Source organism: Balaenoptera acutorostrata, chromosome 8 (assembly GCF_949987535.1).
Source record: "Balaenoptera acutorostrata chromosome 8, mBalAcu1.1, whole genome shotgun sequence".
Classification (NCBI taxonomy): domain Eukaryota; kingdom Metazoa; phylum Chordata; class Mammalia; order Artiodactyla; family Balaenopteridae; genus Balaenoptera; species Balaenoptera acutorostrata.
The window spans coordinates 94,937,798-94,962,710 of record NC_080071.1 but is presented as its reverse complement, the minus strand read 5'-3'; the positions used below and the strand labels follow the sequence as shown (position 1 = coordinate 94,962,710).

The window sequence follows — 24,913 nt, the reverse complement described above, 5'->3', positions numbered from 1 at the left end:
CTGGGGCCAAGACACCCCCAGGAGAGCGCCCACCTCCCCCAGGGTGTGTCCCGTCTGCAGCCAGAGGACCCTGGCCGGGCAGGTGGACCCGGGCCAGCCGCGTCAGCAGGGGCAGGGGCTTGTGCCCCGTCGGAGCAGGCTCTGCTGGGGCCGCCCCTCTCCTGGGTGACAGGGGAGGGGACCGTGGCTGCAGCCCATGCCCGGCCTCACCCATCCAGCCCAGCAGCAGCCATGGGACCTCTGAATCAGCTTGCGCCTGGTTTGTTCACGTTTTATGAGAGTGTACGGGCACTTGGCAAAAAAAAAAAAGGCCAAGCATCCCAAAAATATAGAAAATGACATCTCCTCCCCACCCAACCCGGCCTCCAGGCACCCAAAGTGAGTCCCAGCCGCGGTCTTGACACGCAGGAAGGTTCTGTTTGAACCGGCTTCCAAGAGTCGACGGCCTTTCTCAGAAGCAGGAGGTGAGCTACCCCCTCCATCCCCTCCTCCGGCCGCCCCTCTGTCCAGGGGCCACAGAGGCGCACACCCGCCTCCTTCTCAACAGACACACGGCCGGCGACGCGGCCACTGACCGACACCACCTGCAGACGGTGCTCCGAGCATGGCCCGGGGACACGCCGGCACGTGCATGCGTGCACGTGTGCCATTAGTGTGCAGGTGCATGCAGGTGTGCGCGTGCACAGGTGGGTCCTGAGGGGCGAGCCCCAGGAGGAAACCGCAGGGCCAGTGGGTGCCGCTTCACTTTCTGACATGTTGGGGGCCAGGTTACCCTTCAAGGACATGGAGGGGTCCCCCTGCCACTTGCTCCCTCCCACCCCCAGTCACTAGGCCACCTTCTCGAAGCCCCACTCTTACTCTAGCAGGAAATGCCTCAAAGTTTTAAGCCCTCTAGTAATCCATGCATTATTTTAATTCTCCAAAATAAACTTGCTTAGTCCTAAAACTTTTTATAGGAGGTCTCTCTGCATCGCAAAGCCCCTCACTGCACATTACCCACGTGAGACCACGCCTCAGGGGCCCGATGAGGCGGGGCTCCAAGTCACACAGTGGGGGACAGGGACGGGGGACATGGCATGGGGATGGGGGACGGGGACAGGGCTGCCCTGTCCCCACACACAGACTGCCAGGCCCCGGGTCACTGACGTTCGGGTGCTTGAGGGACAGGGTACACGGGCGCTTCACCTGGGCTTTTATGAGGTTGTATTTCTAAGAACAGAAGGAAGGAAAGTATCGTGATTAATTCCCACTTTTACTGGAAGTTCACAGCAGCCAGAAACAGAAAACGTGTCCAGCCTCCCAGACTGTCTCCACAGCCCGAGCAGCTGCCCCAGGGACCAAGGTCAATGGGGAGGGCCCGGTCGGGGTGACTGAAGATGCTTGTGCCGGGCGGGGCTTCTCACCCGGCACTACTGACATTCGTGGTCAAAGCAGAACTGGAAAGACACATCACAGCAAACCACCAAGTGCAAGAAACCAATGCCTGTCTTCCGACAACGGTCTTGCCAACTCGTGGGCCTTCTAGAAAACAGGGGAAATGACACCTTCCACAGTGGGGGGCATTCCTGTCACTCTGGCTCAAATGTGACTAAAAATCATCCGTAAAGCGCCCGATGGCCCAGGGTCTGTTGGTCAGAGCTCCGCGTGGACCCACCTCACGGTGCTCTGCTGCCCACATGGAGTTCATCACCTCTGCCCAGGGCACCTCAGAGGCTCACACTGCGTGGGGGACCAGCGGAAGGACCACCCGTGCCCCCTCCCAGAGCTGCACCCCACAAGGTGGAACCCCAGGGGCCACAGGCAAAGCAGGGGTGACCTGGTCTATTCTGATTGGGCAGAACGGCTCACCCACCTGGCCTGTCCAGGACCTGCAAAGGGACGGAGTGCCCGCCCCGAGGATGGAGTGAGGACCGAGCAGCCCTCTCCACTCGGCCCACCCAACAGAACCGGCAGAGCACCCGGAGGAATCCTGCCGAGAGCCACGTGTCCCAGGCTCCACAGGGCCGGCTCCCCACCGCCGACCAGGGGGCCGGTCACCCCGCCTGCCGCTGGCTCCGTCGGATGGAGGCCCTGTGAGCCCACGCCAGCCTGCGGGCGCGCCCCACAGGCAAAGCCAAGGATCGAGGCCCCCTCCCGAGTCTCCCGCTGACCGCAGTGGGCGTCAGGTGCGGGTGGGCAGCGTCTTGTAGGGGTTCAGGATGCCCTTGGGGTCCAGGAGGGCCTTGAGCTGCTGCATGAGCTGCAGGGCCTCGGGTGGCTTGCTGTAGCCAAGGACGTCCTTCTTCTTGAAGCCCAGGCCGTGCTCGGCACTGACGCTGCCCCGCTGCCTGGCCACCCACTCGTACACGTAGGGCTCCAGGGTGCCCAGCAGCGACGGGCTGAAGGCCTCTGCCGTCACGTTGAGGTGCAGGTTGCCGTCCCCTGGAGGGACGCGCAGGTCAGGCTGGGTCCCCCTTTCCCGAGAGCCCCGAGCCCCGCCCCTGCCCTGCCTGGAGGCCGCCCGGGGGAATGCTGGTCCCACCCGCCTCTGCCCTCACAGCCGGCTTCCAGCCCTTCACGTCACTGGCCACTGACCTGCTGGTGACCACTCCCCTCCTCTGGGGGCTGCAGCTCCCTTGGCTTCACGTACTTTTCTCTCCAAGTTCTCCCCAGCCCCCCATCTCCACCCGCACAGCCTACCCCCCAACCCCTCCCCGAGGGCTCCGGACTGAGAGGGACGAACACCCGCCCGACCTGCGAGAGCCCCAGGCTGGACCACCGATGCCACCACAGACCTGGGTCCCCAGTGTCCAGGAGGTCTCGGACCAGGTGACCTGGGGGCCTCTGACCCTGTGACCTGGGGCTTCTTAGACCCCCTCCCTCCATGCACATTTGTCAAATGTAGGGAGCGAACCAGGGATCCCTCTCCCACCAAAAGTGGTTCCCGCTGATACCCTCAGGGCGAAGGCTCCAAAAACAAGGGTCTTTCCCAAGGGAAACGCTGCGGAGCGAGAAGCTTATCTCCACTGACACTCAGATATCCACACCAGCAGCCAGCCTGCACGGGCTTCCAGCACAGCTCACAGGGCCCCGGTGGCCCCAAGGCCATTCCTGGCTGCGGGCCGGGACCCAGCCCCACTCCCACCCTCCCCACCTCCTGCACAAGCAAATCACCCCACCTCGGCCTCAAATAATTCCCACAGATACAAGCCTAAGATACATGAGCCCCAAATCGCAAACACATAGAAAAGAAACGATGATGACCAAGACCCGCCAGGACCTGCGACCTGGTGATTTCCAGAAACGGAAAATAAATGCTTCACGTGTTTAAAGGAATGAGAGAGAGAAAAATACAAGACACTGACCAGGGGAAGCTTTTAAATACCCAGGCTGATCTTCTAGAAATGAAAAATATGGTCACTGAAATGTCAACAAGCAAAGAGAGATTAATGAAATGGAAAACAAATCAAGCACACAGAGGATCAGAGCTACAGACAACAGGAAAGAGAGACAGACGCGTGGGGACATCGTGAGCCCTCGACTGAAGCTCCAGAAAGAAGGGGCGGGTGGGGAGAGACAATATTTGCAGAGACAACAGGGGAGCAATCTCTAAAAGCCAAGCCCACCAGACCCCAGCAGGGCATGCCGACGCTCACCTAAACCAAAGCAGAGTGAAGCCAAGGAACCCCGAGGAAAAGGGAAAGATCTTAAAAGGAACAAAAAGGAAAGAAATGGACTCCTTTCAGTGGAACCGCACTCGCTGACAGCTAACTCTGCAGCAACAGAAGTCAAGAGGGCAGAATGATGTCTTCACTCTGCAGAGAACAGAACTGTCAACAGAGAATTTTGAAATCCATTGGAAAAACAACCACTGAAGAACAAAATTCATACATTTTCAGGTAAATAAAATCCGAGACATGCTGTCACCTACTTTCCCACACTAGAGGCAATTCTAAAGGCAGGGCTGTGACCCCAGGTCAAAGAAGGACCAGAGGTGTGGGTGAGTCTAGACAAACACTGACCTCGTGGAGTAATAACAACAGCACTGCTGCTATCTGGGGCTAAAAAACACGATGGAACACACTCCAAAACACAGTGTGTGACCAGAAGCAGATGGTAACATCAAAGTGATGGGGTCCCCAGGTCCCCAGGTCCCTGCCCCAAGTACTGATCAGGGCTCTCAGGGAAACAGAACCAGTAGGACACCTGCAGATGCACGCAATGTACAGAGTGGGGGTCGGGGGGAGGGAGAGGGCTAGGAGGACAGAGGGACAAAGAGAGGTGGATTTTAAGGAACTGGCCCACGACTGTGGGGACGTGGGAGCCCAACCTGCAGGGCGGACCAGCAGCTGGAGACCTGGGGGTGAGCGGACGCTGCAGCTCGAGTCCAGAGGCCGTGGGGAGAACCCCCTCTCCCTCAGGGGACACCTGTGCCTTCCTCTTCAGGCCTTCGACTGCTTAGATGAGGCCCACCCACATCACGGAGGGTAATCTGCTTTACTCAAAGTCTGCCAATCTAAATGTTAATTTCATCTTAAAAATACCTTCACAGCAACATCTAGATTGGTGTCTGACCAAGCATCTGGGCACCACAGCCCAGCCAGGCTGACACACAAAATGAACCACCACACTGTTTGGGAGGGGGATCATGACACTGATTAACTTCCAACCCTGGGAAGGCAGGACCGCCCTGGTAAGGCTACAATTCTAGGGCTACTGCCAAAAGACTAGACAGGCACGATTCCCTCATTAGTAAATGGAAACAAGTTATATGAGAAAAAACACCAACCAAAAGAAGGTAATAAATCAGAGAAAAAGAAATAGAAGAAATGAAGGACAAATAGAAGGCCCAAAGTCAGACAAATCCAGGTCACTGAGTAATTACAGTCTATGTAAATTACAAAATATGCCACTTCAAAACAGCCTGCTTTGGCATAAGGATTATTTTGAGCTGAAGGCAATTGAAAAGAAACAGGCACAAGAGAAGCTCTCTGCCCTCCGTCCACCTAAAAGCAGGACATGAGTGTGTAAAGGTGTCCCCACATTCCAGCAAGGTCAGGGTACCCACCTGAGACAACTCTGGCCTTGGTCTACACAAGCCTCATGTCCATTAGCTTCCCCGTGTGTTTATGCACCTTCCCACAATCTGCTGCCTAGAAGTTCTGTCCTCTTCATCTGTGCCATCTCCAAAGATGTACTGTTCTTTGCTAAGATGCCCTATAAGCCCAAGTTCTAACTGAAACCAAGCAGGACCCTGTGGGGCTCCTGGGCAAGGGAGCCCCTCTGTTCAGCCTCCATGACCTTCCCTGAACTCCAAAGGGCAGATTCGAACAGCTGCTGATCAGGGAAGGGAGGGGCTGCAGAGACGAGGGAGGAGCAGCCCAGAAACAACAGTGCAGCCCTGGGGCAGGTCCCGGTTCCCCTGCACAGGACGCACAGAACAATGTATCTGAGCTCTTTACAGAACTAAAACCCCCAACAAATGGAAGATGTCAGCATTCTTCATTCTAGAAAAGACCACCTGAGGCCAGATTAAAGGAACCAGAGAAGCTCATCAGGAGACCACCTGAGGCCAGATTAAAGGAGCGCAGGCCCTGCACACACCCTAATCTCATCAGCAACCCCCCCCCTTGAACCATGGCTATAAAACTCCTCACCAAATCCTCCCGCGTTGGGACCCACAGTTTTTCAGAGCAGGAGCCCGCTGGGTCCCCCTCTGCCTGGCAAAGCAATAAAGCCATTCTTTTCTACTTCACCCAAAACTCTGTCTCTGAGATTCCATTTGGCGCCGGTCACCGAGGCCGAGCTTTCGGCATCAAACTGACAGCCCGCAACTCCTATCTTCAGAATTAGCAGAGGCACCAGGAGAAGCAGAGGGGTCTACCGTCACAGTGGGGGCTCCTCTCGGCAGCCGACAGGCGAGCAGCTTCCAGGAAGGGGGCGGCACAGAGTGCACACTTTATCTGGAGGGTCTGCAGCGGGCACACCCCTCTCAGGCACCCACCAAACGGCCACGGAAACTGGCTGCACCCTGGGCCAGGGACCACGCTTCAACTGAAGATGAGTTCCACCCAGCACTCTGCCCACAGCACAGTCACAAGCCCATGATCTTTCAAATGGCTAGAAAACTCCCATATGTTTGGAAATTTAAAGACACAATTCTGCCTACCTCATGGGTCAAGGAAGCCATGACAATGGAAATGAGAAAATATTCAGACCCGAAAGATAATGAAAGTGCCATCAGACAGGGTGGGACCTGGGGCTTCCCTGGTGGCGCAGCGGTTAAGAATCCGCCTGCCGATGCAGGGGACACGGGTTCGAGCCCTGGTCCGGGAAGATCCCACATGTTGCGGAGCAACTAAGCCCGTGAGTCACAACTACTGAAGCCCGCACACCTAGAGCCCATGCTCCGCAACTAGAGGAAGCTTACACGCAGCAACGAAGACCCAACGCAGCCAAAAAATAAAAAATAAAATAAATAAATAAATGTTAAAAAAAAAAGAAAAGAAAAGCACTAAAATCATTAACTTCAGCGGTCTGGTTTTCATGATTAGCAGTAATATTTTGATATTTGACTACAAAAACTCCTCTATATCCTGGTTCCTCCTTTACCTCTTTGAAGCCGTCCCTCCGAGCTATCCGACAGGTTGCCTCCCAGCCTATGTCCTCAGTATGGTCCCCGAATAAAACTTAACTCACAACTTTTAGGTTGTGCATTTTTCTTCAGTCGACAGAGACAAGAAACAAACCAAATCAGCAGTTAAATAGCCCCCCTCCCCAAAGGCTGGACATGGCACAAAGGAAAAAAAGGAATAATATGAACAAGGTAATGCCAATATACTCGAAGGCTTAGAAGAAATGGACTAATGCCCAGAAAAAAAATTACCACAACCAATTCTGAAGAAAAGGAAAGCTAGGAGAGCCCTCTAGTTGTTAAAGAAATTTCTCTGTAGTCAATCCCACCCCCCCCAAAAAATACCCACAAAAACCTTCAGGCCCAAATACCTTCATTTACAGGTTCTACCAAACATTCAGGGAAAAGGTAATTTCAACCCGACAGACTCTTCCAGAGACGACCCCCAAATCGTTTTAGGACTTTGAGACCAACATCCAGCCTGGACAGAAGAAGGAAGCCTTACAGGACAGGATGGAGAAAGCCCTACATGAGATAAGTAAACGGGATCAAACAAGACACAAAAAGGATCATGGCCATGCTGGGCTTATCCTGGGACACAGGCCCACTTGCCCTCAGAGGTCTGGAGTGATGAGCCTTGTTGGCTGGTCAAAGGAAAACCAGCACCGGGCACCTGGGCAGACCCAGAAAAAGCATTCGACAAATCCAGCGTTCCTCCTCAATTCTTGAAAGTGGAATCCCTCCACTCAAGCGTTCAGAGCGATGCCGGGCCAGGGCCAGCCCTCCACCATGTGCCCCTCACCGCACCTCTTCAAACCCTCACAATCCCAGGAGGCACTGCCGAATCCCACCCTGAAGACATGGATGGAGGCCCCAGAGGGGCCCACCCCAGCACACCTGCCCTGTGGACGGGGCTCTGAGACGCCCAGTTCCAAAGGCTGCCGAGAATGAAGGGGAATGAAACAGTTCCTTTCATTTTGCGTGACTTTTCTGCAAAAAATAATTATCTGAACTGGTTTTAAGATCCTTACGTCTGAGGAGGAAGGGGTGAGGCCCCTTCATCAAACCTCGAGACCCTCGCGTTCAGGGCCCACCTCCTGCTGCCCCAGCCAAGACCGGACCCTGCACTCCGCCTCCGAGATGGCCCCAGAGACCGCGTGGCGAGGACGCCCTTCCCCCTCCCGGCCCCGGGTCCCCACCCACACCGCAGGCGGCGCTCACCCAGGTGGCCGTAGCCCACCACGTGCTTGGCGTGCAGGCCGAGGCGGGCCCGCAGGTCGCTCACGAGGTCGTAGAGCCTATCCAGGGGCAGCGAGAGGTCGTACTTGTACACATAGCCGTCCCGGCTCAGGGCCTCGGTGATCCTCTCCCTCAGGGCCCACAGCATCTGGAAGTGAGGGGACGGGCACGGTCACCTGCGGCGGGCAGGGCAGCGATGCTGAGTTGCTGCGGGGTGACCGCGGGGTCGCGAGGAAACCCTCCAGGTGACAGAAACGTTCTGTGTTGTGACAGGTGTGTGGCTTCTGTCCCAGAGTCCATATGGGACAAGGTCCCCGAATGAGGCCACAGGCTGGCCCCCAGGACCCAGGCACCCAGGGCCCCTCTCGGGACAATCGGAACAGATCCTGTGACCCCCATGACAGGGCCCCGAGGGAGGGCGGGGGCAGGGCAGGCGTGGGAGGAGCATGGCAGACAGGGGGGACATCCCCGGCCTGGGCTCGGGGACACGGGGAGGGACTGAGGGAGCAGAGAGGCAGGGTGTCCTCATCATGGTCACGCTGTCCTTCGCGAGAACGCCTTCCCTGTCGCGTCAGAGAACAGAGGGCCTGGGCACGCCCGTCCCATCTGGGCCTCATCCCTGCCCCGCCCTCCACCCCCCACTCCCCACTCCCCACTCCCCATTTCAGGAAACCTCCCAGCAAACCAACTTCCTCGGCAAGGCAAAAGCTCCTTTCTCTTGCTTTTTTAACATACCCCCAGTGCAATGATCACCCCTGAAAAAATAACAATAATTCCTTGCCACCACGGACTACCCAGCCAGCGTCCGGACCTCCCCAGCCGCCTCACAGACCTTTACAGCAGAGGGTCACTCGGCACCCGCCTCCCGCACACTCATCGGCAGCCCCTCCTCTGGCCTGACGCCCTCACACCTGGAGTCCAGCCACAGCCCTGCTCGGCCAGCCTGAGCCGGCCGGCCCCGCCCGTCCCCTGTGCCCACGGGCTCCTCGACCCCCGCTCACGGCCACCTACGTCCATCACGTCCACAAGACCTGCTGCCCCCTTGCCTGCCCACCCCCTCTCACTGCGCTCCAATCCCACCCTCTCCAGAAAGTTCTGTCTGGAACACGGCAGGCACCAGCCCCTCAGGGCCTTTGTGCACCTGCACAGGTACCTCACTCCCCACCCCCCATCCACCTGTGCTCAAATGCCCCTTCAGGGACGTCCTCCTGACCCCTCACCCACCCAGGAAGGGTGCTGGCCCAGGCCCCTCCTGTGCCACCCGGCCGGGCCCCTGGCACCGACGTTTAAGAACGGGGCTGTGGAGCCAGCAGCCCAGACAGGGCAGGACCAGAGGGGGCACCGAGGCGGGTGGCACCACCGCCAGGGATGCGGCGCCGGCCCGGACAGATGGCCCCGCTGGGCACGCCCGCTCACGCTCAGCCACAGGCCACAGTCCAACCTCAGGCGTCGTGAAGGACGAGGGCCGCAGCCTCCACACACCTTGGCCCTCCTCTGATCGGCGGCCAGGGTCCCGTCGGTGACCAGCCCCGAGCCCAGCACCTGCTCCAGGAAGCCGCTCAGCTTCTCCGCATCGTGCCCCGCCCCGGAGCCCGAGGTCTCGATGAGGACGTAGAACGGACTTTCTGGGGGGGGCAGAGGGAAAGCAGAGGGGAAGGCGGTCGGCCGAGAGCCAGGACAGGTCTAGGCCAGCCGCAGCTCTAGTAGCCCTGACGGCTCTCATGTTGCCCGCAGAGCAGCCGCTGGCTACTCAGGCTGAATTTCAGACAGTTTAAAAATAGGTCTTTCACTGTAAGAGAAACCATGCCCCCTGGAGACACCACAAAGCTGTACTCGTGGTGCCTGGATAGGGCGGGAGGCGCCCAGGGGCTCCTCTTACCAAACTGTAGGCTAAAGGGGAGGCCCAGCGCTTTGCAATGGCCGATAACACCCCAGGGGCCCTCCAACCATCCAGGGACCTTCTGTCCATCCAGGGACCTTCCGCCCCTACCCCCCAGGGACCCTCCATCTTTCCAATGGTTGTACATGTTTTATTTCTCTACCCTGGACGGGTGGTTTCCTATTTTATATGAAAACAAATACCTCAGTAAAAATTTAAAGCATAGAGTTCTTTCCACATTATGACTATTATGGACTGAACTGTGTAACCGCCCACCCCAAATTCCCACGGTGAAGCCCTACTCCACCCCTTATGTGACTGTATTTGGAAATTAGGCCTTTAGGGAGGTAATTCAGGTTAACTGAGGTCCTAAGAGTGGGGCCCTGATCTTTCAGGGCTGGTGCCCTCGTGGGAAGAGGAAGAGACTCCAGAGGTCTCTCCCACACACACACAGAAGACACCCCATGAGGACCTTCACCAGAACCCAACCCCGATGGAACCCTGGTCTTAGACTTGCAGCCTCCAGAACTGGGGGAAATAAATTTCCTTTTTTAAGGCTGTAGTGTTCTGTTAGGGCAGCCTGGGGTAAGACAACGATCATTTCTTCCGGGTCGATTCCAGAAGTGAAAGTATCAAGGTGTACAGCTGCATGGACTTAGCTTTACACAGAGCGCGGACTAAAGACCTGGGCATGACGAGCTCACTGGCTAAATCGGAACGAGCTGGCTGAGTTCCGAGGGCCAGCACTTCATGGGATGACACCTCTCCCAGTGCAGGAGCCGGGAGGGCGCCCCTGACTGTGCGTCTGGCTGTTCCAAAGACCCCAGGGCTACAGCACGGCCGACAGCATCGACTGAACTCCGGGGGCGTACGTAAAACGAATTTCCGGGAGAATTCTGCTCTCAACAACTACGGGGACGCGGGAACCGTGGCGACGCTCCCTGCCATCTCCTACTTCACAGACGGGACGGAGGCTCCGATCAGCCCACACATCAAACGGCACAATAGGGGCGGTGGGCGCTGCCAGCAGGCGGGGACAGTACCTTGCACGGGGCAGGCGAGACGGAGGTGGCGCCCGACCAGCTTCACGCACTCGGCGTCCATGAACTCGAATGCGGACAGGATCTCGCCCAGCATGCCCCTGCAGGTGCAGAAGGTCTGCAAAACCTCAGCAAAGCCAGGACAGCCTGCAACAGACGTGGAGAAAGGACAGGCGAGCTGGTCATGCGGAGGCAGGGCCTCACCTACGGGCCCACCTGAGCCCCCTTTCAAGCAGCAAAACCAACCCGTCTCCCGGCAACAGTGCCGCTGAGCTGGGCAGCCTCGCGGAGCGGGACAAGCCACCCGGGTCAGCCGCCACGTCGTAGGTCACAGGCATCGAAGAGGAAGAGAAAAGCCTGCCTGAGAGCCCCGACGCTCGGGAAAGCCACTTGGAAAGTCCACAAACACAGGGCCAGCAACGGGCCGCCCCGGAAAACGGCTTAGCTGTGCGTCCCTGACGACACCCAGGGCCCAGCAAGTCGTTCAAGGCACATTTACTGACCCCCGAGCTCTCCGTGGTGTCCCGGTGCCTGGAGCTGACCACCAAGCGGCCCAAGGCAGAGAGGGGACGTGGATATGTCAGCAGGGGCGGCAGGGTGGGCACACTTGGCCTTTCAGGGCAGGGATGGGAAGGCACTGAGAGGTCGTGTGGAGGTCAGGGAGGAGGGTCCAGAGACAAGATCCGGCGAGTGAAGCTCAGGGGCTGAGGCCCAAGGAACACGTGCAGGCCCCCCAGCTGGACGCAGGGCTGGACGTGGCGGGTTTGGCGATATATGAACCCCAGCCGCAGGGAGCGTCAGTGAACTGGAAACAGATCAGAAGAAACCTTCCAGAACGCATCACAGAGTGAGACAGGATGGAAACTCGGGTGCAGGTAAGACACAGGGAGGGTGGACAGACTGACAGGCTCTATCGGCGTCTAATCGCAATCGTGAGAGGGGAGCAAAACGGGGGCAACCGGTGACGGGGGGGGGGGTGGCAGGAAACTTCTGGAAGTGGGAGAACCAAGCCATGGGTTTAAGAAGTTCAGGAAACCCAGAGAGAAAAAGAAAAGTACTCTCACATGCAACACACCGAGACCCATAAAACGCCAAAGGTAAAGAGAAAATCTTTAAATCGGCCAAAGAAAAAGAGAGAGGGTCCCTCAGAGCAGCGGCACAGAGGACGGCTGGCTGACGCCACCAACAGCCACAGAGCCACGCGGAGTGACGCCCTCACAGGACAAGAGGGCACAGATGCCAGCCTGTGCTCGCGAGAGTGTCTTCCAAGAATGCGGTGAAACGGAGATGGTTTTGAACAGACTCAAAGCGAGAACTGACAGCAGCAGGCATCCACGACAGGAAGTGACGGAGGACGTGTTCACGAGGCACGCGGCCTCCGGAGGAAGGCCTGACACAGGGGACGAAGAAAATGGCACGTGTGGAAAGTAACAGTAAGGACCACCAGAGATCAGAGACTGACGGACTCAAGACAAGAACCCGTGCGTGGTGGGCGCCACCGCGGGCCCTGGATCCCGCCGCCGGGCAAGGCGCGGGGACCTCCCAGAGACGGGCCTCTGGACCAGCAGAGGAGCGGAGGCCGCGGTCAACCTAACGCAGCTGAACGACGGCGGGAAAGGAGGTGCAAACAGGTGATGGAGGGATCGGAACGAAGCAGACATGAGCCCGTTTTTCAAGCCTGCTGTGAAGGGAAGCAGAGAACGTGAACGGCCGGCAAGGGAAATGTCCCAACGCGTTCGCAGAGACAGGTGGTCCAAGACAGGGGAGGCGAGCGGCTGGCTTACAGAGGGTACTGCTTACAGCCCCCCCACAACCCCGTGATGAACAGACTCGTGCCCTTGATCTTGCGCCAAACCACATCATTTCCCTGTGAATCTTACTGCATAAGCTGCCTAAATAACAAACTCTGGGTGGATGAAACGTACAAAGCCCCGGTTTTGTTACAGAATAGAGTGTGCTCTGCCCAAACCCCACTGCGGACACCAACAAGGCCAGGTCCCAGAACCTTTGGAAACAGCGAGAAGCCCGGAGAAACAGGAGGGACCGCACACGGCAGCGCAGCCTGAGAACCCGCTCGAGAGGCAGACGGGGGGCACCTACCGAGGAAAGCCACGTTCACAGCGCTGGGCTTGGGCGGACACAAGATGGACACGGCGGTGATGACCCCCAGGGTGCCCTCCGACCCGATGAAGAGCTGCTTCAGGTCATAGCCCGTGTTGTCCTTCCGCAGGGACGTGAGGCAGTTAAGGATGGTGCCCTCGGCCAGCACCTGCGAGGGAGCAGAGACGGGCACTCTCGCATCAGCCCACGGGCCCAGCAGACGCCCTGGGGAGGCCGACCCAGCCCAGCGCACCCTGAGAAAGCTGAGCCAGCCATCAGTCCCCCGCCCCACGTTGGTCCAGGAACACAGGGGTCCCTAGGGTGGCACCAGGCCTGAAGTCACCCCAACAGGCTGAAAGAGGGGCTTCTCTTCCCCGGCTGCAGTGACGACCCCCCACCACCACGATCGGGAAGCTCAGGGCCCGGTGCTCACGGGAAGCTGGCCCAAAGCGGGCGCACCTGGGGTGCAGGAGGGCAGAGAACGGCAGTGCGTCAGGCCCCCCACCCCTGCACTCCTCATCCACAGGCCCCTCGGTCATGCTCTGTAAGCCCGTCCTGAGTCTTGCTTGGTTCATTTAGTCAGAAGCTTAGTGAAACAGCTTGTGAAAATGAGAAAGTGAGTTACAATAAAAAATAACCTGCGTCCAGAGGACAAAGCTACGGGAACCTCGTGATTTAGCAGATGGAAGTCGTTCCCTCCTTGGGTAAACAGAGGGCCCTGGCTTTAGAAAGCCCCGAGGTGTGCTTCACAGACTCAGCAGCCCTAGGGGTGGTGACAGTGGCGCCACGGGGCTCCTCTGAGCGCGAGCCACCAGGAAGCTGGCGGGCGGGCTGCTGCTGGTCCAGGAACCCGCTCGAGCTCCCCACGGCAGCTGCTCACAGGGGCAGCAGGGCAGCGGGCACGCCATCACCTCGTGGGAAGCCAGAGAGCGGGGTGCTACGTGTAACCCCCAAGGCCCTGCTGGGACCGAGAGGAGACCGGGGCTGGCGCGGTGGGAACCTGGATCTCCAGGCTGGGACGAGGCCCCATCCCCGAGGTGGCCTCATGCACCTGTGCCACCCGGGGCCCAAAAGGGCAGCCCCCGTGCTGGGCCTGCACCACCCCAGGTGTCTGCAGGGAGCAAGGGTGGACCTGGCAGGGGGTCTCGCCCAGAGACCTCGCATGCTGACCACTGGGAAGGTCAGCCACCCTGGGACCGACCTGGGGGCCAGAGCGAGCCCGGCCAGTGTCACTGGAAGCAGGGCCAGCGCCCCTGGAAGCAGGGCCAGCGCCGAGCCGCGACAGCGTCCCCGGCTCACCACTTCCAGGCCCAGGACCGTCCCTCGCAGCGAGCCGTATCGCAGAAACCGCAGGCCGCCTGCATTGGTCGCCACGTTCCCCCCGATGTGGCAGCTGCCCTTCGCCCCGAGGTCCAGCGGCATGACGAAGCCCCGCTCCTCCACATACCGGCTCAGCTCCTCCAGGACGCAGCCCGCCTGGCAGACCAGGACCCCTGCCAAGCAACCAGAGCGCCCGCGGGAACTCAGCTCAGGACCAGCCGGACCACGCGGGGGGGCCCTGCAGGCGAAAACCCCCAGGAGGGGCGTCCGCCCGGAACCCGGGCGAGGAGGAAAAGGGGCGTGTCCCCCATCCCTCCCCAGAAGATGCCTTCATGAGAAAAGAAAAAATACAGTGAGGCCAAATGGAGGGAAAAAACCTCACATACACCACACCCCCCCACACACATACACGCTTATGCAAGGGAGCCGTAAACGGAGGGCTGCTACAAGGCTGTGGCCCTCAACTGTGGGGGTGATTCTGCCCCCGGGGACACGTGACAATTCTGGAGGCGATCTGGGTTGGAGGTGCTGCTGGCATCGAGTGGGTGGAGGCCAGGGTGCTGCTCGACACCGCCCAGTGTCCAGGTACCCCTGCCAGACAGCACGATCCACCCGGATGTCCTGCCCGAGAGGCACCGACTCGCCGTTGCCGGGCCCCGAGCTTCACGAGCAGGGAGCCCCGTAGACGCCTTGCACGCCCTGGGAAGGGCCGGCACGGTCAGGACATGTCAATCCGAAGGGGCCGCGGGGACAGCTCAAGCCCAAGGGGTGAGTCACCCCAGTAACCAACTGAATAACAGCCCCCCTGCAGACGCCCCCGGGGGCCCGGCTCGGGTGGAGTGGTGGTGGCCTCTGGGCCCTCCCCGGCCGGGGTCCCCCACTGGCCCAGCCCCGCGGCTGAGAGGGATGGTCCTGACGGGCAGCTGGCCTTACCGGACACGTTGTGGAAGCTGACGATCTGGTTCATGAGGGCGGTGGACACGATGATCTCATCAAAGACGGGGGTACTGCCCCCCACCATGCCCGTGTTGCCCCCCTGTGGGCTCACGGCCAGGTTCCTCTCGTGACAGTACCTGGGACACGCACAGGACCAGCGTCAGGGCCCCTTTCCCACACCAGCAGCCCAGGGGGACACTCTCGGGGCCGTGAGACCCCAAGGCCCTCCTGCCGCAGCCGCGAGGGGGTGCCTCCTCGGTCCTCACGCACAATGGGAGTCTGAGGGGACAAACGTCCATCACACTACCCCCCGGGGAGCTGGCGGCTGGCATCTTCCCAGATCACGGCTGAGGCCCCAGCTGCCCTGAGACGCCACTGCTCCAAGTACAGACAGTCCGAGCAACAGCTGCCGCCCTCCCTGTTCACCTGAAGAGCCGCAGCCCCCAGGCACTCCGGGCCCCCTCCCACCTCCACGCCCCACGTCTCCTCTCCCCTTTAACCTTGGCCGCATGCCCCTCCCTCGCCCACCGCCCTCCAGACAAACGTCAGCCTCATCAGCAGCACCTCGTCCCCAACCAGGCTCCCACCGCGCCAAGACCTGCAGCGACGAGGGCCCCGATGGGTCAGTATTTGGGCAGCAGGGCACCTGCCCCGAGAGGCAGGCTGCCCACGTGCGTCAAAAAAGCCTCCTGCCGCGCGGTCAGCCTCCAGCCGTGGCTCTGACAGAGGAGGCCGGGGCGCCCGCCCACCTGCCAGCTATTCTGACGCACTGGACACACGTCAACGTGCCGCCGTGGGGACAAAGCACTCACAGGGCGCACACTTTCCATGCAATGGAAGTGGCGTGGGAGAATAATTAGCAACAAGAGATGGGCACGGATATTGCCAAATGGAAGGGAAAAAAGACTCTGACGCTGTAGATACAATGTGGTAACATTTAAAAACCCTCACCCGCGCAAGCAAGATGCTGAGCTAACACACCAAAAGGTCATCGGTGGTTTTCTCTGGAGGGGAAATTACTGGTTGCTTTTGCATTTTTTTTCTTTATGGTTTTGTACGTTTTCCAATTTTTCTATAATCAACACGAGAGTGTATTGATATAAAACATCAAAAAACACATTTCTCAAGAAAAGGTCTGTCTCCTTCCCTGCCCTGCGCTTCGAGTCTGCAGCCGCTCCCCACCCGAGGCCCACCTGGTACCCCAAGGGTCCAAGATTCCGGGCTCAGCCCTGCTCAGGCTGGCACTGCCCCGCCACCTCCCCAGCCCCGGTCACCGCCCACTTCACGGGGTCTGCCTGTTCTGTGTCCTGTGCCTGTGAGGAAACCACCGGTGCGCGACACAGGAGAGAGAGCGGGCAGGGCGTGTACCTGAGGATGTGCGCCACCTCCTGGGACGTCCGGGGCCTCAGCAGCACTTTGCTGGAACCTGCAAGACAGAAGCCGCGCGGTCACCCCGCGGCAGGGGTGCATCCCACCTCCTGGCGGAGCTGGCCCACAAACCTCAAGGGCCAAAACCCGATGGCAGAAGTGGCCCGTCTCCAGCTGGAGGAGGTGGAGGGCCAGTGGGTGGTGGTCTGTGGTCCCGAGCTGGGCCCTGGGAAGCAGGGTGGCCGGGCCCCGGGGCAGGGGCGTCTGCCCGGCTTCCCCACTGAAAGTTACTGGGTTTCCCTTGTAATTAATACATGTCTCGTGCAGAGACACTTGAGGTTACGTCAATACCCTGTCGTCCCGCAAACAGTCGCCCGTGAACTTTAGCGTCTGTTGACCATCCTTACCTGAATCTGTTCCCAGGACAGGTACCAGAGGTGATGTTTCTAAATCCATCCATCCGCCCGCATTCGAGTCAACCTTCTGCTGTAAGAAGGGGCCTCCCCTTCCCTCTCACGTATTTGTGTCCTTGGCTATTTAATCACAGCAGTGCGGGCTCATGGGTTCTTAGCTTGTTCATTGGTTACAATTCTTTGCTACAATTCTTCACGATGTATCTGCTGTCCAGCCGTGGCCTCGTCTGCCGGCATTCCTGACCACTGCCTCCAAGACAATCAAGTCTCTTTCCACCCTTTCAATTTTGTGGGAAGTATCAGTACTTTAAGTAGCTAAGAGGCGGCAGGAGGACAGGGGGGCGTCTGGCAGGTGTTCCTGCTGGTCCGTGACTTCATGGAGCTCTGAGCTCGGGCTGTAGTGTCTACCTCACCCTTTTCTATTCTGAAAGCCATTTCTCACTTGCTTTGCATCAAATGAACCATGTCTGCCCAGGCAGCTGGCCGTTCGGCATCCAGCCCTTCAGGACAGCACAGTCCAGGGACCCTGGTCACCCCCGAGGCTCCTGTTGGTTTCACTCACACACTGTTTCTCAGCAACACCTGAGTGCCCACCCTATGTGCCCTGTGATGGGCACAGAGAATAAACACAGACGAGTTCTCCCGCCCCCGGGAAGTTTACTTTCTCATGGGGGAAAGGATAAGAAAATGGCCCAACGTGTTAATAAGGCGGGCCTACAAAGAGAACGGAGCACAGAGCAGAGAATCATCAGAGGCAACTCGGGGGAACCGCCCAGGACCGGAGGGAAGGAGCGTCCAGGCCAGACAGGCCGGGACGCGCAGGCCAGCGAGGAGACAGGCGGAAAGGCCGGCTGCACAGGCTCAGAACACCACCCCACTGCGGCCTTCCTCCCTCTCAACACCCTCACAGTGCACTGGGGGCTGTCCCTGCAGGTGGACCGCCCTGGATCCCAGCTCGCTCAGCACCCCGCCCACCACCTGCCAGCGGCATCCCAGCGTTTCCAGGTGCCTCACCCCCAGGAGGCCATCTGCTCTCCTTGCCTCCTGAGCGCCCGGAGCCCTGGTGCAGCTGCTCCGGCGGCTGCCGAGACTCCTGCCTCTTGTCTCTGCTTCCCCTGCAGCCCTAGGGCACTGACCCCTCTCCCTCCCTCAGGACGCCTCCGGGCTTGGGGTGCCAGAGGTGCCCTCCTCCCCAGGGGCCTCGTCCAGGCACCCTCCTCACGCACACGAACCTGGCGGCACCCCCGGTTCTCGGTCTCCCAGCCGAGTCCCGGGGATGTCAGTGCCCACCGACCTCAGGGTCAGCACAGCATGCTCGGCTGCCGCCCCCTGCGTACGTCGTACGTCGGGGCTGCTTGCACACGAGGGGGCAGAGCTGAAGCCCAGGACCTCCTGCCCACCCTCCGCAGGAGCCTGCTGGCCGGGCCATGGAGACTGTCAACAGCAGGACTCAGACCTGGCCTCCTGGCGTCCAGTGGCCCGCAGAACAAGCTGCCCCCAGCGCCAGCATCTGCACCGCCCACGGGACTGTGGCCCCCCCCCGACGCTTCCTCGAGGACGTCCCTCCTGTCCCTGTGTCATCCACGTTTCCCTCTCCACCTGGTCATCCCCGATGACACCACAAACCTGCCGAGACGGCGCTCTCATCCTAGAACTAAAGACGGAAAGTCCCTTCTCTTCACCCCCAAAGCCCTGCAAGCCCCACCCATTTCTCTGCCCCTCTTGGTCCCTCACACCCCAGGGCCGGCTCCAGGGGAGCATGCATCCCTTTCACGCCACGGAGAACCTCCCACGTGTCCCCAAGGACGCCCACGTGACCCGTCTCAGCCTGTCCCTGCGGCCGCATCTGACCCCACGACCCCGCCTCCCTGCCTTTCTTCCCCCGCCCCTGGTGCTCCGCCCCTTTGGCTGGCCCCTCGCCCCCCCCACTGACCACAGCGGTCATCAGCCTCCTCGGAACGCCCAGTGTTGCCCCGCCCTAGACCTCAGACTAGCTTGCTCCACGGCCCGACAGGCCCCCTCGAGTGGCCATGTGAATGCGTCCAAACCCAAACTCCTGGTTCTCCCCGCACAGATTCACCCTTCCGGTCACCTTCCTCACCAACTCAGCAGATGGGTCCAGTTTTTGCTACTGTTCAGGCCAAACGTCCCTGCGTGCCTGCCGTCTTTCCCTCACACCCTCATCCAGCCGTCAGCCAACCTCCCTTCCAGACACACCCGGAGCCAACCGTTCGTTACTCAGCGGCCAGCCCCCCCGCCCAGGCGCCCGGCCTCTCGCACACCCACCGCGGCCGGTCACAGCGCAGGCCCCCTCTGCTGTGGCCCTCCGGCCGCACTCCCCATCAGCTCGCAGGAAAGGTCAGTACGCACGGGGCCCTCGAGGCCTCGCTGACCCGTCCCTCCCTGACCTCCCCCACTCCATCCACTCCGGCCGCTCATGGGGTCTCGGGTCTCACGGCTCCTCCAAGGAGCCCAGCGCAGCCCTGCTCTGAGGCTTTGGCTGGCTGTTCCTGCTCTAGGAACGCCCTTCCAGAGGCTTGCCCCGGTCGGAGAAAAGGGCCTGTGCTGGGGGGGGCCTCCGGGGCACTCACGGCCACGTGGAGCACAGCCCACTCCCTGCTCCCGCTGCCTCCCCCAGGCCAGCCTCGTGTCCATCTGCACGGCCAGGGCCCCAGCCTTTCACTCGGTGCAGGCGCAAAGTTTGTGGGGTTCACCCACGAGCGAGTGGTCTAAGTTTTGAAGGAAGAAATATTCAGTAAGTTTCCATTTCAAATAAAATCTCACTTTTTAAGAAAAATTAAAAGACCCTAATCAGCTTTTGCTAACTTATATTTTCTACATAACTCTGAGATTAAAATGATCAAAAATTTAGACAGGCTTTCTCTCCAAAAGAAAGCCACATAAAGGAGTATTTCGACAAAAATTCACCAAGTCCCCCAACAGACACCCACTGAGCAGCCCCTGGGCCCTGAGCCCTCGGACTCAGAGCTGAGGAGGCCCCGTGCGGCCCTCCCGAACCCAGGGAGACAGGAAGCCCGGAGGGGGTCCTCCACGCGGGCACGCAGGGCAGGCTGCCCACTGCCCGGCCCCCAGGAGGGCGGCTGACAGGGAGAAGGGCCCCCAGGAGACTGCAGCCCCCGCCCGCTTGGGGCACCCCGGAGCAGGAGCACGCGGGCCTCGGGGACGAGCAGGTGGGGCGCCCTGCGTGGGGCTGGGCACTGAGGTCCGTCCGCCCAGACAGCAGCACCAAGGCGGGACCGCGACCGGCCTGGCTGAGCCGAGGTGGGCATCACCCTCTCCGGCCTCCAGGATCACCGCCTGCTGGGCGGGGCCTCTCAACGGGGCAGCGCCGCCCCTGTGGGCAGGGCGGGGCTGGACGCCCTTCCACTCGAGGGCGCCCCAGCAGAGAAGTAGAGCCGAAGGCTGTCCAATGCCTCCGGCCTCCCACAGGGGCAGGGCCGCCCCGTTATCTGCGCCTCCGCCCCAGTTCCACTCGCTCAAGACTCTGCACTGTGGTTTGGAACCTCACTCGAAGGTTTTCCCGCCGGCAGCACGGCCCTCAGGGTGTCCGAGTCAACAGCACAGCACACCCTCCACTACTCTTTTCCAGTCCCGAGTGCGCTGGATCCAGGCCCAGCCTGAGGACCTGGCCGCCCAGCGTGTCCTGGAATTACAGGTTTAAATATGTCACCATGTTGTAAATTGCTTGTCTCCTAGCTCTCCTGAATACTGTAGCAAGAACATCATGTTGGTTTCTGCAACTAAGGAAGTAGGTCGCGTTATCTCTGAAATCATTTCAGAAGAGAACACAGGGTATTAGGAAATCTCTGCATGTTGTAAACTGCTTGTCTCCTAGCTCTCCTGAACACTGTAGCAAGAACATCATGTTGGTTTCTGCAACTAAGGAAGTAGGTCGCGTTATCTCTGAAATCATTTCAGAAGAGAACACAGGGTATTAGGAAATCTCTGTTATCCAGAGGGCGTGCTGGGTCCAGGAGGAGAACCGCCGGCACAGTGGAGGAGAGGGAGCTGCACTGGGGAGAACAGGCCTCCCAAAAGATGCGTCCACCTCCCACCCCTCAGAACCCGCGAACGTGACCTTATTTGGATAAAGCGTCTTTACAGGTGTAATTAAGTTAAGGATCTTTGAGATGAGATCATCCTGATAAGGGTGGGACCTCAATCCAAGGACAGACATCCTCACAGGAGATCGGAGAGAGGACACAGGGGAGAGGCCATGTGAGGACAGAGGCAGAGACTGGAGTGATGCTGTCGCCAGCCGAGGTCACCTGGATCCCCCGGGAGCTGGAAGAGGCAGGAAGGGCCCTCCCCTGGAGGGAGCCCTGCCCACGCCTGGATCTCAGACTCTGGCCTTGGGAATGGAGAGGATGAATGCGTCGTTTTGAGCCTGGTTTGTGGTTCTTTGTTACACAGTGGCCCCGGGAGACTAATGCAGGCGCTGAGAGGAAGTGAGCAGTAGTTAACACACACCCCCACCTCGGAGCAGCTGGGAGGGGGGGCAGGGGTGGGGGAGGCGCTGTTTCATCTTTTAATGTGTAGATGTCGGGCGTAAGAAAAGCGTTAGGTGACGCCACCCAGAGCTCCTCCTCACCGCCTCACCTCATCTCATGCTGTTTCTCAGGCCCACCCGCCCCGCCAAGCAAGAACCACGAACAGACCCTTACTCACCTCGGACCGTCCTCAGCCAGTCCACATTGGGAGCCTCCAGCTCCTCTGGGTCTGTGATGACCCCGCCGGGGACGATGCGCTCCAGGGCGGCCAGGTCGTCCTCAGACACGACGGAGAAGGGCAGCCGCCGCACGGAGTAGCGCTCCCGGGTCAGCGTCACCTCGGGAGCACCGGAGGAAGCCGAGGAGCTGCCTCTTCGAACGAGGGGGCTGGTGCCCGTGGCCCCCCAAGGGCCGCCCGGCTCAGGGATCCTGGATGCCCCTGCCCATGTCCTCTGCTGTGCGGAGACTCCCTGAGCGCAGGCCGCCCGCCACCAGAAGAGCCACGCGGGCCACCTGGGCGCCAGACGGGACATCATCGCTCCTGCCCTGAAAAGCAAGTGACTGGACCTGGAACTCTGGAATACTACGGAGCAACGGAAAGGGAAGCACCTGCTGGGGAGAGACCTCGGCAGGGCCCAGGCCCAGGAAAGGTCCAGAAACAGACAACAGTTTCCACGGTGGTGGTGGCGGAGTGAGATTGGACCACCCGGGAGATGTGGGCTGGGGGTGGGGGGGACAAGGGACACGAGGCCTTCACCCTGACCCAGTGTGGAGTCACCTCCTGACAAGTCACTGAGATGTACGCCCTTGGCTGAGGCCACCCCTGGGTGTCAGCTTTTAACATCTGCAACAACCATATCTCCCTTTTACCCCCAGTCCTTCAGAACAAACCAGGAGTTAAGGTGCTAAAAGGAAAGGGACAGATACCGCTGAATCGTACACTTAAAAATGGTTAATATGATAAATCTTATGTTTCGTGGATATGTTACAAGTTTAAAAACCACGGAATCAAAGAAAGTGGGGGCAGGGGGAAGTTCCTCTGGCTGCCCACGGTGGGAGAGCCGGGATTCGCACAAACACCACACAGCCCTGCAGCCCCCCGGGGAGGGGGTAGGGGTGGAGCACCCGTTTTCTGGATACTTCCACCTCACCTGGTGCTCAGACAACCTGAGTCGGCACCGGCACCGGGGGCAGCGTTCTCGCGTGGGTTCACACCCGCTGTGTGACCCTGAGAAAACGAACGAGCCTCTCTGTGCCTTGATGCAGCATGTGCCTCACCGGTGGGGGTGAGGATTAAATGAACCACGGACGGTGACCCTCACCGTTAGGGGGTACGCAGTACAGGTGGGCGAGCTCAGGAAAGGAACTCGCTGGGACCCCCGACCGGGACCAGGAGCTTGGGGCCACGGCCGTCGGGCCAGCCCACAGGTGACCACCAGGGGCCAGGAGGGGCCGCCCCGGCTGGGAAGCAACGGCTAATCGCGGTGGCCTCGGCGCACCCGGGGGCGCAGAGCCACCCCGGCTCTTCCGGAGGGCCCGGAGCGCGCGGCCTGCGCGATCACAAGACGGGACCAGCCCGGGCGGTCGGGCCCAAGGACCCCGCGGGCGCCCGCCCCGCCGCGATTGCGCGCGCCCGCCGCCCCGGACCCGCGCCCCGCAGCCCCGCAGCCCCGCAGCCCCGCAGCCCCTCAGCCCGGACCCCGGGCGGCCGCGCGCACGCACTCACGTCCGCGTCCCCGCCCCAGGCCTCGCGCCGCCACAGCAAGAGTGGGCGGGACGGGCGGGACTGCGCCTGCGCCGGAGGCCCGGGCCCCGCCCCCGTCCCCGGGCCCCGCCCCCGTCCCCGGGCCCCGCCCCTGATGCCTCCAGCCCCGCGCAGCTTGATGCAGCTTCCACGGGGGTGACAGCTGGCCTTGACCCGCGTTGGCACCGGCTAGCGGGGGTCCCAGCGCACCCTCCCACCCCTTCCACGAGGACTGGCCCAGGGTGAGAGCGTAACTGCTCACTCCTTCATCCTACGGGCGGTCCCCAGGGGACTCTGGCTCACCCCCCCCCCCTCCTTTGCCCCAGGGACACCCTGGCCCCCACTCTGGCAGAAGGGCAGACATCTGTGCAGGTCAGGTACGCACTGCAGGCAGGCCGAACCCGCGGAGCTCCAGAAGCTGCCTGCCCAAGCATTCTTTAGTGAGGGGGCCTCAGAGGAGCTGGGCTGGGTTGGTGACCCGGCTGCAGGAAGGCCTGAACCACACCAGGAGGGAAGCAGCCTCTCCAGCCTGCCGCCTCCTCTGGCCCCTCCAGGTCTGCACCTGCCCGGTGCTGGGCTGCCGTCTGCAGCTCCAGTGCACCCACCCAAGGGGGACAAAGGGAGGGGGGAAGCTTCCGGCCTGATGGATATTCGTCACCCCAGCAGCACGGTGCAGCCGTATCACGTTCCCTCAGGGGTGCCCCAGCTCCATGGGGCACCCCTTCCCGGGGCTCCTGAGGCCCGGGGCCACCCAAGTAACACCTGCTCTAGGTGGCCGTGCGGCCGGCCCTCCTCCGAGCTCTGAATCCTAATCAGCGCCCCTCCTCCAAGCAGCCAAATCCAGACTCCAACTTCCTCCCCCTACCCCGCCCGCCCCCCCTCGCCGACTTAGGGATGGCAGCTGCTTCCTCCAACTACTGTTACCTCAGTGCTCCCTTTTTGCTTTTTCAGCCCTGGAATGCCCTCAATTAAATTGTTACAATAACTAACAGTGGTTTCTACTCTGCTGACTAGCACAGTCCCTAGTACCCAGAGTAGAGTTCTCTTCCCACTCTCTGGCCCCCACGTGTCCTACCAAGGCGTCTCCAGTATGTGTCTGGCTCATCAGTTGCAGAGCTCTTGGTGAGGCAGACAGGAGGGATGTTCCGTGGGATGCAAGGATGACGATCCCTGGCCCGGGGACTGCGGAGAGCGAGCGTGTGTACATGGCCCAAGGCAGGGCCAGGACGGTGTGCTGCCAGCTCGGCCAAGTATCAACAGAACAAAGATTCTGGTGGTCCCTGCAGATTGGCACTGGCCAGATCAACAACTGCCTGCCACCTGCCAAGAGCGTACGTTCTGCTCTGGTAACCATGCCTTATTAGGAACAGCAGCTGCAGCGGGGGTCTCACCCACATCTTCAGTAAACCATACTCCTTAAGCCCGCCCACCTCTTCACAGGTATGTTAATGGGGTGTGCTAGGAACATCACCCCTGACCTTCCCGTCAAGGAGACATCCTGCCGTTCAATTATGCCCTGGCAGGGAGAGGACACTCCAGGCCTTCCACCTGGCCCTTCCTACCGTGACGACCCTCGCTGCACAGGTCAACGTGGTCATCCTGCCAGCCATTACGTCTGCCTATTTCAATGACACACTCAGGCACTGGGAAGATAACCACAGAGGGGCCTGTGGACCCATCCAGACAAATGTTACCTAAGCACCTGATTGCCGTGGGCCCTCGCTTTGACCAGACCAGTGGCATCCTGGAC

The 24,913-nt window shown here is 60.2% G+C and overlaps 1 protein-coding gene across 4 annotated transcripts; it reads right to left on the bottom strand.

Moving 5' to 3' along the window:
• Positions 1 to 1,233: 1,233 nt before the first annotated feature.
• On the bottom strand, positions 1,234 to 23,196 carry D2HGDH (D-2-hydroxyglutarate dehydrogenase). Of its 4 annotated transcripts, none has more exons than XM_057551547.1 (10): positions 23,146 to 23,196; positions 21,598 to 21,965; positions 16,496 to 16,553; positions 15,125 to 15,264; positions 14,171 to 14,364; positions 12,872 to 13,040; positions 10,775 to 10,918; positions 9,335 to 9,477; positions 7,835 to 8,000; positions 1,234 to 2,421 (listed from the first exon to the last, which is right to left on the bottom strand). In XM_057551547.1, the coding sequence occupies exons 2-10, from the start codon at positions 21,953 to 21,955 to the stop codon at positions 2,162 to 2,164; spliced, it is 1,632 nt and encodes a 543-aa protein (XP_057407530.1). In that variant the 5' UTR covers positions 21,956 to 21,965; positions 23,146 to 23,196; the 3' UTR covers positions 1,234 to 2,161. The 4 variants fall into 4 exon arrangements, with proteins under 4 accessions (XP_057407530.1, XP_057407531.1, XP_057407532.1 ...); XM_057551548.1 differs by having other exon boundaries at positions 23,142 to 23,180; XM_057551549.1 differs by having other exon boundaries at positions 21,598 to 21,960; positions 23,146 to 23,169.
• Positions 23,197 to 24,913: the final 1,717 nt, after the last annotated feature.

What these genes read in the sequence shown, in the direction of transcription:
- D2HGDH (XM_057551547.1), bottom strand. Translation starts at nt 21,955, where the DNA reads ATGATGTCCCGTCTGGCGCCCAGGTGGCCCGCGTGGCTCTTCTGGTGG. An exon ending in GAGGTGGCGCACATCCTCAG is followed by an intron (nt 15,265 to 16,495) that starts GTACACGCCCTG and finishes TGCGTGTCCCAG; the next exon opens with GTACTGTCACGAGAGGAACC. An exon ending in CAGCTTCCACAACGTGTCCG is followed by an intron (nt 14,365 to 15,124) that starts GTAAGGCCAGCT and finishes GTTGCTTGGCAG; the next exon opens with GGGTCCTGGTCTGCCAGGCG.